Here is a 14,438-nt window from a genome sequence, read left to right on the forward strand (position 1 = left end):
CAGCAGCTGTTCAAACAGCAGCAGGCTGCAAACCCCCAGTTTTAAAAGTGCCCAGACATTCCAGCCTGCAACCAGGCAGTTTTTCTATGCACTTTTAAACACATACACAATTACCACATGTTTTTGCTGCCCTAGCTGTTAAATTTAAGGCCAGAAGTTTAAGACCAGACTGTTTAAGGCCAGATCAAACCCTGGTCTTAAACAGTCCTGGTCTTAAACTGTCAAAAATGAGACCAGAAGTTTAAGACCAGACATGTCAAAAGCTGTCAAAATTGCGACCAGCCTTTTGCGACCAGACATGTCAAAATTGCGACCAGGATTTTTTGATGAGTGGTATCCCGGCTTACTACTAACATATTTGCCTTAGATCACACATGTTGTCAAGCAGGGAAGCAGGGAATAATCCCAGGTTTTCTCGTTTCACTATGTGCTTCTCAGGTGCTAGATGAATATATTTTTCTCTCTATTTTTTTTTTACATCAAAGGTTAATGCTTTGTCCTTATTCTTGGTGCATGAGGTCAGAGTGTGGGTGAGGAGCCGAAATCACATGAAATCTAACCTCATTTTTGGCTTGCGGGTCTAAGGGGACCTCAAGCTGAGCCAGAGCCAGGAGTTAGGATAGCAAGTTTTGCACCCTCAAATGCATTCACTTATACCATTGTTTGTAGAATTGTGGTTAGAATAGTATATATTTGTAGGCCCTTTTCCCCAGTGTTAGTGGCACTGGGGTTAAAACAGTACGTTTCACACCCCAAATGTGCGCACTCTCCCCAAAATTAGAAAAGTAACCATTGTCCTCCCCAGTGACATATGTTTTCCCCAATGTTCATATGAATGTATGCATGGCACCAAATGTTTGCGGGAGTAGAGTAAGAATTATAAATATAGGAATATTTAGCCCCCCAAATTATATTCATTTTCCTAATGTTAGTGAGATCATAGTTAGAAAAGTAAATCTGACTGCCTTAAATACAAGCGCTTCCCCTAGCATTTGTAGGACTAAAGTTAGATTAGAATATGTCACTCTTGTATCAAAAAAAGTATTTGAATGTTTTAGGACTGCAATTTATAATTGATATTTTAGAATGTGTTTACTCTTTCTTCAGAGTTTTATGTTCGTGCTGGAATCAGTAATCAGTGTCATGTCTTTTGGCTACAAGTGTCCATAATAGGTGTCACATTCTCCTCTGTTCAAGCAGCCTAACTATGGAACTCTTTACCCCCAACCATAAGATCTACGGATAACTATCTTTTCTTTTGTTTCACTTTTTCTTTTTTATTAAGAGAATAAACCATCCAGCATCAGCAAATCAGTACAGATACATCAATATCCCACCACAGTACGATCTCGGATAACAACAAAGATCTACGGAAAGCTATCTTATCTTCCGAAGACTAGACATGAGTTGGCTCTTCCTCACATAACCACCATACTCAAGCAAAAATGTAAAGCATATCCCTGTCTATATAATGATTTATTTGGATTATAAGTATGTATCTAGATATGTGTATTCCTTTGTATAAATGTGTATAATAATTATGTTTATAAATATATAGATATTCGTTAGGTCTGCTTAACAAATGTATGTATTACTATGTATATATTATTAAATGTATGGTTACTATGTTTAACTTGTATATAGGTCACTGCATAAATATGTACATTTTTATCATAACTATTTAGCTATAATTGCTTCACTATTTAATTATTATAAGGGAAAACAAACAATCACAAAAACAAATAGATTAGCTTGAAGTACAGCAACACTTGAAAGTCTGACTTTATAAAATACAACTTAAATCTAGATATATTACTGTACCTATACACATATACCATCCGTGTACTTATGAATTTTTATATTTATTACTTTACTCCAAATTCAGCATCTCCAATTCACTACCCTATTTCTCACCCTATACCTCTCTCAATATATCCTCTATCTCCACTCCCCGACTCATTCCAAACCCATTCTACCACTATGTACACCAAAATATCGCTTTCTAGACTCTTTCCTCCTCTAATGTTCCTTGTATCGTCTCAAACTTCTTTTACTATTCAGATCTCCCAAACAAGTCTTTCTAAACCCTTCCCTCATGTATCCCCAAACACTCATCTGATACCTCATCGTTCTCCCTGATCGACTTCTAGAGACTCTTCCCCCCTCCATCTCTCCTTCACTTATCCCAAACCTCTTTCTACTGCTATTATCTCCAAATAAACTCTTTCTAGACCCTTCCTTCGTCTATCTCTCCACTATCCGTTTCAATCCAACTAACAGACTCACATGTCCACCGCTCAAATTAATTTCAAATTTCCCTATACTAATTCACCACTAATCCTTTTCGGGTTCCGGAGTGGCGTGCTATTCACCGAAAAGTGCTTTAACGCCTCATCAGGGGTTGTAAGCGCTATATAGATGCAATTATAATTACAATACTGTCCAAGACCCTGTAGCATTTGAATAGTCATGATATACTAGCTCATTTGGCCTCCTAGGGAACTACAGTTTTCAGGTATGCTTTTGGCTCTCAGCCCAGTGCTTGAACTGTGCAGCACAAACTAGCTAATAGTATCCCTGGGGGTGTTGGGAAAAGCAGCCTTCTACAAACCCTTCACTAACGCATGTAAAAAGAATGCACGTTTCTGACTTTAAGGGGCAAGTATTGAGTAATCATGTGAAAAATGCTGCCACACCTACCACACATGGTCTTTTTAATTGAAAACAGAAATCTAATCCCTGATTGCCCTAGCCTCTGGGTCTTTTAAAGAATTATTTTTCATTCTTTTCCAGAAAATCAGGTTTTTTAGCATACCTGTCTCACAAAAGGCCAAGCCTTGGTCTTTTGCATTAAATTACTCATTGGTTTGAAGTGCCAAATTATACCAGGCTGCATTAAGATTCGGGTTTTGTAGTTCCACACAACTTGGGCATCAGGCCAAAAATTCCTAGTGTTATGTGCTTTGTTTCAAAATCACTGAAATTATTAGTGCTTTTGTGCATTTAAATCAAAATGCTCATTATAGTATGTACGGAGTAAATAATATACACTTCAATTCACATCTATACTGACATGGAGCTAACCCAAATGAAATTAATGTGCTATAACTTGTTACAGTTTGTGATTTGGGCTTCCGTATGCCTTAATTAGGCCGCAACAAGATTCTTATTCAAAATGTATTCTACATCATGTTTATTAATCTTCTTTGATTACATTTCTGCTGAACACATTTTCATGGGCCTTCTGCTTGTAAGCAGTATTGCATTCGTTCACAATGGTTCATTGTTGTTTTTGTAACTAGTTTGTTCTGACACCATTGGATGAGTTTGATTAAAAGGGGCTGAATGTAGTCGGGTAGTGCTAAGGTGATTGTGTTATTTGACAATTCATATTACTGTAGTTTGATTTATTGAATTCTTTCCTCATGCCAAATGGCTTTGCAGTTTCAATGCTTCCTCATGGAGAAAATAGAAACCCTTGAATTTGAGAGTGAGACAGACCTTTTTAGACTCTACTAGGGATGCTTACCAATTTCTTGCTGGTTTTGCTGTACATTTGTGACTTAGTAAAACCTAAAGCATATGAACAAATGATTGATGGAATGCTGAACAATGCAAACATTCTCGCCCAGTCACAAAGATGTGGGTTTAATCCATTGTTCTTTTGCCCAGCACTCTGACCCAGTTTGGACCCAGCCATATGCAAATCAGTCTTGACCCTGTTCCTCATGGGAACAGTCCAGTCTGAACTGCCAAGTCAAGTCTTCCCTGGACTGGAAACAAGCATCCTGGGACCGGTTTCGGGGCATCACCCCTCATCAGCCAGGCTTGCTTGAATCCAGTGGTGCAGTGAGCACGGGACCCACATCTGGGCATATCCTTCCCACTTAAGGTGCAAAAGGAATAAATGATGGATGGAATGCTGAACAATGCAGACATTCTCCCCCAGTCACAAAGATCTGTGTTTAATCCATCATCCATCGATTGTTCCTTTTGCATTTGTCGCCCTAAGTGGGAAGAGTATACCCAGGCATGGGTCCCATGCTCACTGCGCCACTGGATTCAAGCCATCCTTGCTGATATGGGGTGATGCCCTAAAACTAGTCCCAGGATGCTTGTTTCCGGTCCAGAGAGGACCTGGCTTGGCAGTCTGGGCTGGATTGTTCCCATGAGGGACAGGGTCAAGACTGATTTGCATATGGTTGGTTCCAAACTGGGTTGGTGTGGTGAGCAAAAGAACAATGAATTATAGCCAGATCTTTGTGAGTGGGGGTCAATGTTTGCACTGTTCAGCATTCCATCCATCAATTGTTCCTTTTGCATTAATAAAAACTAAAGCAAATGGCCCACAAGAGGATCATTTATACAACACAATTATTTATGTGGTTAGAGATCTATAATGCCCTGAGCAAAATACACTGGAATCAATCTAATTAATTTTATTTGAGATTAATCCCAAGACAAGAACAATGAATGAAGAAACAGGTGTTCCAACAATGCAATTAAGATCAATTAGTCTGTATTAAAGCAGGAATTAACAAGGGGTTCTATGAACAACACAAAACAGATATCTATTCTGTAATTGCACATATTTCAATACATCGAATCACAGGGACAGAAGTGTGTAATCCACTCTTAATACAAGGAATTCTCCTGGAGAGTGTATCTCTGTAGTGTAGTAGGGTGTGTCCCAATGTTTATTGATCAAAATAAAAGTAGTGGAATGCGCATCGATGTTTCGGTCTCCTGTCGTAGGAATATGGAAGACCATCCTCAGGACTAAGAGTAGTATATAGCTTATGTAGAGGACCCCTAAAAAGTCCTTCCACTGGGCCAATAGGAATGAACTTAATTATTATGATATATGTGACATTACTTTAGGAAAAATTGCAAGACTGCTTGGAGGGGCCAGGGCTTTGCAAATTACTTTTCAAATAACCACTTCAATGCGGTCCCGTACATGATTGAGAGGAATTGATTGCAACATGAGATGCAGTCAATGAAAGATTGAAACTGTTGTTCATGCACTCTTTTAGAACTGTGTATCTGTTCATTTTATTTTCCAGAAAGTTGATGGACAGGTCTTCAACAACATCACTCACTTAATGCTGAACAAGCTTGTGATTCAGCATAAGAATAATTGCTTATGACAGCATTTAGAGATTCAAATGGCATCTTTTCCATCATGTGTTGAGTGACTGGGCAAATAATTTGCTCAACAATGGGGGCTTGCATAAAATTGCAAAATGTCTATAATTGTCACATTGCATTTCAGGGTAACAAGAGGCATTATACCAGGGAGGAGTGTTACGAGTAAATTACATATACTGAGATCTATGCTCAATGTTATATTGCACGTGAACAGAGACATAGCCCAGAGATATTGTGGTCCAAATTATCAAAACAAGAATAGCAAAGAACAACACCTGATAGCGATAATCATGACAGATCACAATGAGGAAATTGAGAAAAGTTGACAGGCAGTTGAGAATAAAAATATCCCTTCACTTAACCCTACCTTTTTGGCTATGATAACAATGGCAAAAGAATTGCAGCAATTTGTTTGAGTCCATTACAAGATGGCCACAAGACATCAAAATTGACGAAGGACCTACAGCATATGGACTGAAAGAGGTGCGTAAGTCTGGGGGCCTAAGCAGGCCCAGGTTAGTCCCTTTGTAGGGTGGGATGGAGCACACACTTGTCGTTGAAACAAAGCAGCAGCAGTCTTTAAAGGAACCCGTTTTATTACTGCAGGAAGAAGTACTGCCACAGGCAATTGAAATCCATGCAAAGGGCATTACGCAGTGGGGCGCACATGAGCACAAAGAACTAGAAAGGCCAGACCCTGTCTGCATCTAGAATGAAAAGTCTGCAGTAGTTGATCATTTTCACTGAGATTAAGTTTTACATGAATGAAAATATTGTGCAGGAGTTCCTGAATAAATGACTGGCCTTGGCTAAATAGAGGGGACCTACACTAGATTAGAGCCACTCTCTGTTCAGGAGATTTTATTTGTCTATGTCACGATATTCTTGATTCTCTCTTTCATGTCTATTATTTCCACTTCCTATTATCAAGTAACTTATGTGCTCCTCCCTGTAGTTCTGGTGTACCTCATCTCTGGACAGTTATGTACTTCTCCTGCATGGCCTTCTCTCACTTCCAACCACTTAGATTCACAAGAGATTCAGAACATGAGGATCTCTCTGGACGAGGATCTAACTCAGTCTTTCACTTGAAATTGCGAAAATGGCAAATCTAAAATTCTGAAAGCAGGTGTACTCCTGCCACACCAGAAACCTTTAAAGCATACTATCAGGGATCATCAGAATTGAACAGCTGATCGCCTTTGATAATGCACTGTTCACTTGTTCAAGGATTCACTGATGAAAGTAGTGGTGAAATCTATGAACACAACTATCAGTCTCACTAATGATTCCCAGAATTCTTTCTCTGCTATCTCTGTCCATCTATTTCTTCTCCCGTTTTCTTTGCACAGGGCTCAGTTACCACGTGTTTTGGTTGTGTTCAAATATACTTTGTCAATGTTTTTTTCTGGGGGGGTTAAACAAAACGTGAAGAACAATCTTAGAAGCAAATCTTTCAACATATTATCTTAGGCTTATCGAGGGATTGATTCTTTGAATGATGTTTAAGGGGGATCACTCCTCCAGACAGGGTGTTGAAAGACTATTGAATGCACATTAATATCATAGCATAATAAACTGTCAAACCTTTCAAAAACATTAGTTGTATACGCATCCGGAACCATCCCAAACAGCAAAGAAAGTTACCTTGATGTAGTTGAAGTCATGCTTTGAACTTGAAGGCTAGAGGGCCTATTGGTTCAGAAGCATATGTCTGAATTATGAGCAGGAGTTTCAGGCCTTACCAGGGAAAGACTTGATTGGGAAACTTGGCTTCACGTAGCGTCCACTGCATACCAGTACAGCATCAAAGATGGCCGTCTCCAGCTTCCCCTCCTTCTCTGTGACCACTTCCCATTGGCCTGTGGTGGAGTAGTCTGGGCTTTTCCTCACACTGCATACCTTGGTCTTTTTAATAACACACAAAACACAATGTTTGAGCACTTTCTGAACTTTGGGTTGTTAGTTTATACTGTATTCCACATATTAAAACAAAGTAAACACCCACCTTAACTATATTTTTAATTTGTTTAGCACTCGCAACAATCTACTATTTGTCTAAGTGAAGGATAATGTTCAAAATGAAACATATTTCACTTCATAGGCATTGTTCATTATAATGCAGATGGAGAGGGGGTGCATGGGTTGCAGGTCCTGGATGATGTCTGGTGTTTCGGCTTTTATTGTGTATTTCTTGACTATTGCTGATTTACGTTTCTGAATTTATTGTTTACATTTCAGCTTTTCTCCAGCTTACTATATGACCCACCAGCATTATCAAAGGGCCATTAAAATTCTTTGAAGATGCTTGAAATAGGATAGATTTCATCGTGAAGGCAATGGGGACTACTCACAAACGCATTTTGGGGTAATCCTGTAGTACCCTTTTACTTACACTTATATACCTCGGTTAATTGGCCCCAAATTGGTCTCAAACCATTCAAAATGGGAATAACATGAAAATACTCATATACAATTAGTACACATTGTAAGGACTTTTCCTTCTTTGCACTTTCACTAATAGGAAGTTTGGCGTTATTTGGCTTATTCACAAAGGCATGCAAGGACATGCATAAGAGTAGCCCTGTAGTACTACTTCCAACACTCATAGGTGCTGTTCTGTGTATCAGCCCAAATAAATGACAATTTAATAGAATACTATCCCACTAAGGAAATAACTAAACACCTAGTTAGCTTTTGAAATTCTAGGCTATTTCTAGTCATAGCGATTCCTTTAATATCTTCCATTGTGTGAGAAGTTAAAGAAAAGTAACTCAGAAAGCAACCCGTTACCATAAAGGGAATGGACCTACACATCAAAGTTTAGGCGTCGTCCCAAATCTTGGTGGTACATATTATCATTACAACAATATCGATGGAAACAATGTTAAAAGCTATGAGTTGCTAACTTACCTTTTGATATCTTGTCTCTTGATATTGTAGTAACAATATTCTGTCATGTTAATACTCAGGATTCGATAGTCTCTACTACAATCCTGTTCCAGGAGTACATGCAATTACCAAGAGTTCCTGGGTAAAGTGTAAATGCTAGTTTACTGTAAAACAACAGAGTGGTCTCACTTCAATCCATCCAACATACCACAGTGCCTTCATCTTCAGCATGAGGCAGCACACACCAAATAGGCTTTTCATATGGTAAAGTATTGTTTGAGTATATGTACACTGATGCCTCTATATGTACCAAGCCTTGTTTCCTTTTTATCCCACAAAATGACCAGGCCAATGCAATACTCTGGTATTCTGATTTTATTTAATCCCAATTGTGCTGGTCACAATGTTTGAAATGAGAAGAGCCTTTGTTTTGTTTTAAGGCAATTAATATTCAGTGCATGGAGTCCAAATTTTCAATTACAAAATGTCTTAAATATGATCATAAATCTTTAAGAAAGTAGTTATTACAAACATTTCTAGTTGCCTTGTTTACTTGTTATGACTTCTTTTTTAATGTACATTCACCCACTTTTGTCCACACGCATCTCTGTGGTTGTTAAACATCCAACAAGACAGTATTATTCACATTAGCAAGGGCCCTCATAAAGAAGTGCAATCCTGATCTGATCTGAAGAAAATATAGGAGTGCATCATACTCATGCATAGTCAGCACTCAAATATACTCTGTGGTAAGTAATGTCATAAAAAGAGTAGGGTAATGCACTACCGAAACTACTTTATTTAATATATATATACGTTAGGATGTGATTGATAAAGTTATGTGACAATTTACATATCAACGTGATAGGAGAAGTTAACATAAAATGCCTAATTGTGAGAGATGGTACTGGGATGTGTGTAACTATTGGTTGTTGGGTTCATACGTATAACCTGAACTAATCATGTGAAAGTCATTATAATAATACCTTTGTAATTGTTACATTTCATTTATGCATATAATTTTAAGAGTAAGCACAAATTTGTAATTCAGTGTATCAGCCAAAGTTATAATTTTAATTGCAGACTAGAACGTATTATAGCCTAATTTTGTGTGCAATTTCATTTTAGCCTAACGTTGTCTGTTTCAGTTCAAGCTCACACTATAATCTCATGTTGTCTGTGTTCAGTTTTCGCTGTGGAATGTCTTGTGTCATTCTGTTTCATCTGCAGGTGTGGAGAAGCCTCGTTAGTTAGAATAAAGGTCTGTGAGTTAGGACATAGCAAATCATGAGAAGAAGGAGTCGGCCAAGAAAGTTGCTGGAACGATTGAGGAGAAAAGTTCTCATGTGAGAAGAATGGCTAAGGACGAGGAGAGATAATGTGCTATCTGGCTGGGAAGAATACTGAAGGTATCCAGTTATGCCAGAACTATGGAAATAACCCAAGAAGAAGTCGCACAAGAGTGTCGAGTCAATGGCAGATGATATTATGTGCTGTGTTTAGGGAGGTACAGAATCCAACCTAGGTTTCCTTCAAGAGCAGACCTGTGCTTTTTGCTTGCGTGGCTAAAAGCCATTTGACCCATCGTCGGAGTGTTTTACTGAAATAATGGCTGACACCTTTCTTTTTACCTTACTTTATTCCATCCTTACACATCCTTACACAAAAGCTTTTAGTTTAGATTTGCCCTTATCGAGGTAGCATAGGGAAAGTTAGTTGACACAAGAATCCTCGGATGAATTTTAACCTTCACTTCTTCCTGATTGCCTTCGTCATTATCTTAGAGTTAGTCATTTGCCTTGTACTATATCGGGTACATCTTTTGAGGAGATTTGGACTTACTCTTATCTTCTTGTACTTTTATATGATTTTGTTGAGACTGATATACATTGATTTGTTCCTGAACTTATAATTAAAATGTTACTAAACCAAGAAGAAGGAGTTGAGTGGATAAATGTGTAGCCCCATTGGTTGCACTGTATTTGGATGATGATCTGTTATTTTCCCTTTCACCGCTCACTGTACTGAAAAGATTTATCTCGCCAACCTCGGACTCAAGCAGCTCATCACGACTCCCACCCACACGCTCGACCCCATCTTCTCAGCGAGCAACCACGTCACCGTCAGCCACACCACTGAACTCCACTGGACCGACCACCGCTGCATCCACTTCACCTTCTAGAAACCCACCACGCACCACCTTACACAATGGGCCCCCCACCGCAGCTGGAGCAAAATCACCAAAGACCAGCTTATCACCACCCTTGCCTGAAACCCACCAACTGACACTGCTGACACCGACACTGCCGCCCCCAACCTCAGGCAATGGATAAATGACTGCCCCAAGATTCTCACCCCAATCCAAAAACCCGCAAACAGACGCACCGACAGAAAAGCCATCTGGTTTACCGCCGACCTCCAGGAATCCAAGCAGACCTGTAGAGAAGAAGTGGCACCACGAGCAGACTACGGACAGCAATGCAGCCCACAAGAGCGCCATCCGCAGACCACCAACTCATCCGAACCACTAAAAGGACCTCCTTCAAGGAACGCATCGACAACAACACACACAACAGCAAAGAGCTCTTCAACATCGTGAAGGAACTCTCCAACCCCAGCTCCAACTCCAACGACATCCTGCCATCACAAGACCTCTGTGACTCCCTAGCCACCTTCTTCCACCGCAAGATCACAGACATCCATGAGAGCTTCAACAACCAGGCCCCCGACTGCCACCGACACCTCAGACTCACCGCCCCCCAGCCACACCGACCCCCTACCCTCCTGGACCCACGTCAACGAAACTATCAAAATCATGAACACCATCCACTCCAGCTCACCGTCAGACCCCCTGCCCCACCACGTCTTCAACAAAGCAAGCTCCACAATCGCACCTGTTAGATCTGGGGGTCTCTAGTTGGCAATGGTATGCACCTTTGTCCAAATAGGGACCCTTGCTTCTAAGTCAAGATAAGGGAATTACACTCCTAGATAACCCCTGCTCACCCACCTGGTAGCTTGGCACAAGCAGACAGGCTTATCTCAGAGACGGTGTGTTAAGCATTTGTGAATATACAGTGACAACACTACAGATGGACACCACACAGGTTTTATAAAAATAAGTATTCTTTATATAGACTTAACACAAGACCACAAATGACAAAAATCCACAATACTGTACTTAAAGTTGACTTAAAGATGGTAAAAGTTACTTAGTTCAAGTTGGTGATAAATGCGACACAGTTCTCACAAAAGTACCTGGGTGCGTAACGCAAAAAAAACAAAAGGCTCGCAGAGGGAGATGCGTCGGTTCCGTGCTCCGGGGGAGATGATACGTCGTGCATCAATGCTTGCGCAGAGTTGGGAATACGTTGTGATCCTTACCGGTGCGGGGTTGTTGCATAGGTTCTCGGTCTGCTGCCTGGTTGCAATGCGCAAGATGGCGCCTGGATGCGACAATCCTGGTGCAATGCAAGAAGACGGCACCCTTGATGCGACGATGCGACAATGATGCGTAGATGCCCTGGCAGCCTTGCGACGACTCTGTTGTTTGGTACCGTGACAGGCCCTGCAACTCGCTTCTCCAGCGATGCGATGATGACCCTCTCGATGGCGTCACGCTTCTCCGGTGATGCGACAGCAGACAGCTTCGATGAAGACACGCTTCATGGGAGATGCGGCAGCGGCACGCTTCTCCGGCGATGCGACGACTACAGCTGCGGCCTAATCACGCTTCTCGTTGTGTTGCGCTTCCAGCTCCCAGCGACACGCAGGCTTCTGCAAATAGAATTCCCAGCAAGGAAATTCAGAGGGGAGCTGGTGGTGATGTCTTTTGTCCCTGAGACTTGCGTGTGTGAATCCAAAAATTAGGCAATGTGCAGATGGCTGACTGGATGGATACATGAGTCTATGGATGGATGAATGGGTGAGTGGTTGCTTTCATGGATGGATGTATGATGGATGAAAGGATGAGCGAGGGCATATATAAGGGATGGCGGAGTGACTAGATGGATCAATGGATGACATAAAATAACGATAGATGGCTAGATGAACAAACAAATGTGTGGATGAATGTGTAAGTGAATGAGCATATGGAAGCTCAGACAAGTACATTGTAGAAGTCTGTTCTCTACTTCCATAGTTACTGCTCACTCAACCATTCATCAAGTCATCATCATCACTTTCTTTATTCGAGCCATTTGAAATACAGATCATAAAAGCACAAAAATGCACATAAATCACGGATAATAATAAATATGTAAACATGTTATCGCAAAATGCATTTCTAGGCGTGAAGCCCATTTCATCAAGTCATATTTACCTATATTCACCTTCCACATAATCCACATGTTCAGTGACTTGTCCATCCATACAGCGCCACCCCATTGCCTGCCAAGTTTATCACTTAGGGGTACATGCATTAATGTTTTTTGCAAGCAGAAATGGTGTGATTCTCAAAAATCGACCGTTTACGCCCGCAAAAAGGCCTTTTGCGATGCATCAAAGGGTTAGGTACTCGCAATTTAAGAACTTGCAATTTATTGTGATTTCTTAATTTGCGATTGCATTTAAGGAATCACAGTTTGCGATTCCTTAAATGCAATGCAAGGAGCATTAGGAAATAGCGAATTCGCTATTTGGGGCCACAAAATACAGAGAAATGAATCTGGTCTGTATTTTGCAAAAACCTTGAGAAATGCACTAAGTAAATTTTTCAAGGTTTCAGGTTACACACACACATGCTCTTGGGGTATGTGTGTGTGCAACATGGGTGCACATCACAATTTCAAGGGTGCAACAGGGTGTCATTTTGACACCTTTGCACCCTTGAAATTGGTACTCGCAAATTGCGCATGCGATTTCCCATTCATTTCTATGGGCCTGTAGGCCCATAAGAATGAATGGGTAGCCATTCCTTAATTGCAACTCGCAAAATGCGAGTTGCAATTAAGGAATGTTTAAGAATCGCAATTTTAATAGCAATTCCTACATGCATAGGCTTTTGAGAGTCCTTAATTGCGATTCCTTAATAGTCACAATTGAGGACTCGCAAAAGCTTTTCTTGATGCATATGCCTAATAGTCTCTATGTTATGCTCCCTGAATATCAAGCCCAGAATATCTTCGGGGCACAACATCGAGGATAAAATATTGAAAAAAACAATATCAACAGGTAAGTAGGCATGGATTTTCTTTACCTAACTTGACATGTATGCACCTATGTGGTATATATATCTTCAAGGTACGTATTTGTGGAGTTAGGAATTGTAAATCTATAATTCCCCATATTCATTTTCATTTCAATATTTTGTCCCTCAATAGTCTGTCCTTAATATTCTTGTACCACAATATTCTGGCGGTCGATAGTCAGAAGTACAATCGTGTCTGCTCTGTCCAGATCTCAACTCCTACTCCTGACAATGACACCATTGACTGGCCAGGCTTGGCGGTAGGAGCACTCTAATATGTAGTACGCTCCCAACCACTGTTAGCTTTCGTTGTGATCATTTACACCTTTTCCCCAAAACTCAAGCTGGATTTAAGTCCTGATAAAATAACGTTGCACAAGATGGTGTAGAGAAATAAAAGAAAGAAGGAGTTTTTCAAGCTGTACACAACTTCACATGGGAAAGTGCCGAAAGGAAGGAGATTCCACAAAAAGGCACTTAGTTCACTTAAATAGAGCATATTTTAGTCCACTCATACAACATTTTCTGTGCAAACCATGATCATGAAGCCAGCAGAACTGAATCGGCTGTGCAGGTGGTCGAGTAAAAAATAGAGGGCTTAGCCAGCCGGGTCTGGCAAATCGAGCAGGCATCAGCAATCACAACTGCCCCTATACAGTGACTAAATGGCCATGTTCTAAAGGAGTTGCAGAAGAATTTTAAAACTCTGCAGTTGTAAATTTTGTGAAAAGTGATCAAAGATATGAGACAGCATGAGGAGTCAAGCCCGGTCCAGAGCTTTGAGTGTTCCATTACCACTTGCTACACGTTGTACACTACAGTGGTTTGAACATTGCTGAGGAATCTTATCGAGGAAAAGGGAGAGGAGAAGAACTGGGTGCAGTGAAAATCCTGCATACCTCATTTGAAAGACAAGATAGGATACTCCACCTTAGGCGCAAACATGATGGTCCTTTTACACTCTGTTGAGAGTTTCAGAGAGAGCTTAGTGTCTCTGCATCCTAAAGGGTTGGTGTTTTGGGGCTCTCGCCTGCTCATCCTCTGTGGACTGTGTCCTAGGGGCCTAGCCAGAGAACATGAAGATTTCAGCGCTACAGAGGTTGATTCAGAAATTGGGTAAACGGTAACACTGAATGTGATTCCAAAGAGAGGAAATACTTTTTTGACGAGTTTAGATCAGTCAGGTTTTCCTGCTTGAGGTGGAAGA

General features: G+C 40.6%; 1 protein-coding gene across 1 annotated transcript in view; it reads right to left on the minus strand.

Moving 5' to 3' along the window:
• The window catches only part of LOC144754567 (dimethylaniline monooxygenase [N-oxide-forming] 2-like), a 207,655-nt gene that overhangs the window by 103,790 nt on the left and 89,427 nt on the right, over positions 1 to 14,438 (minus strand). The window contains exon 4 of the mRNA XM_078642512.1: positions 6,897 to 7,059. Coding sequence (XP_078498638.1) covers positions 6,897 to 7,059 — 163 coding nt within the window. The remainder of the gene's footprint in view (positions 1 to 6,896; positions 7,060 to 14,438) is intronic.

This window comes from Lissotriton helveticus, chromosome 1_1 (assembly GCF_964261635.1).
Source record: "Lissotriton helveticus chromosome 1_1, aLisHel1.1, whole genome shotgun sequence".
Lineage (NCBI taxonomy): Eukaryota > Metazoa > Chordata > Amphibia > Caudata > Salamandridae > Lissotriton > Lissotriton helveticus.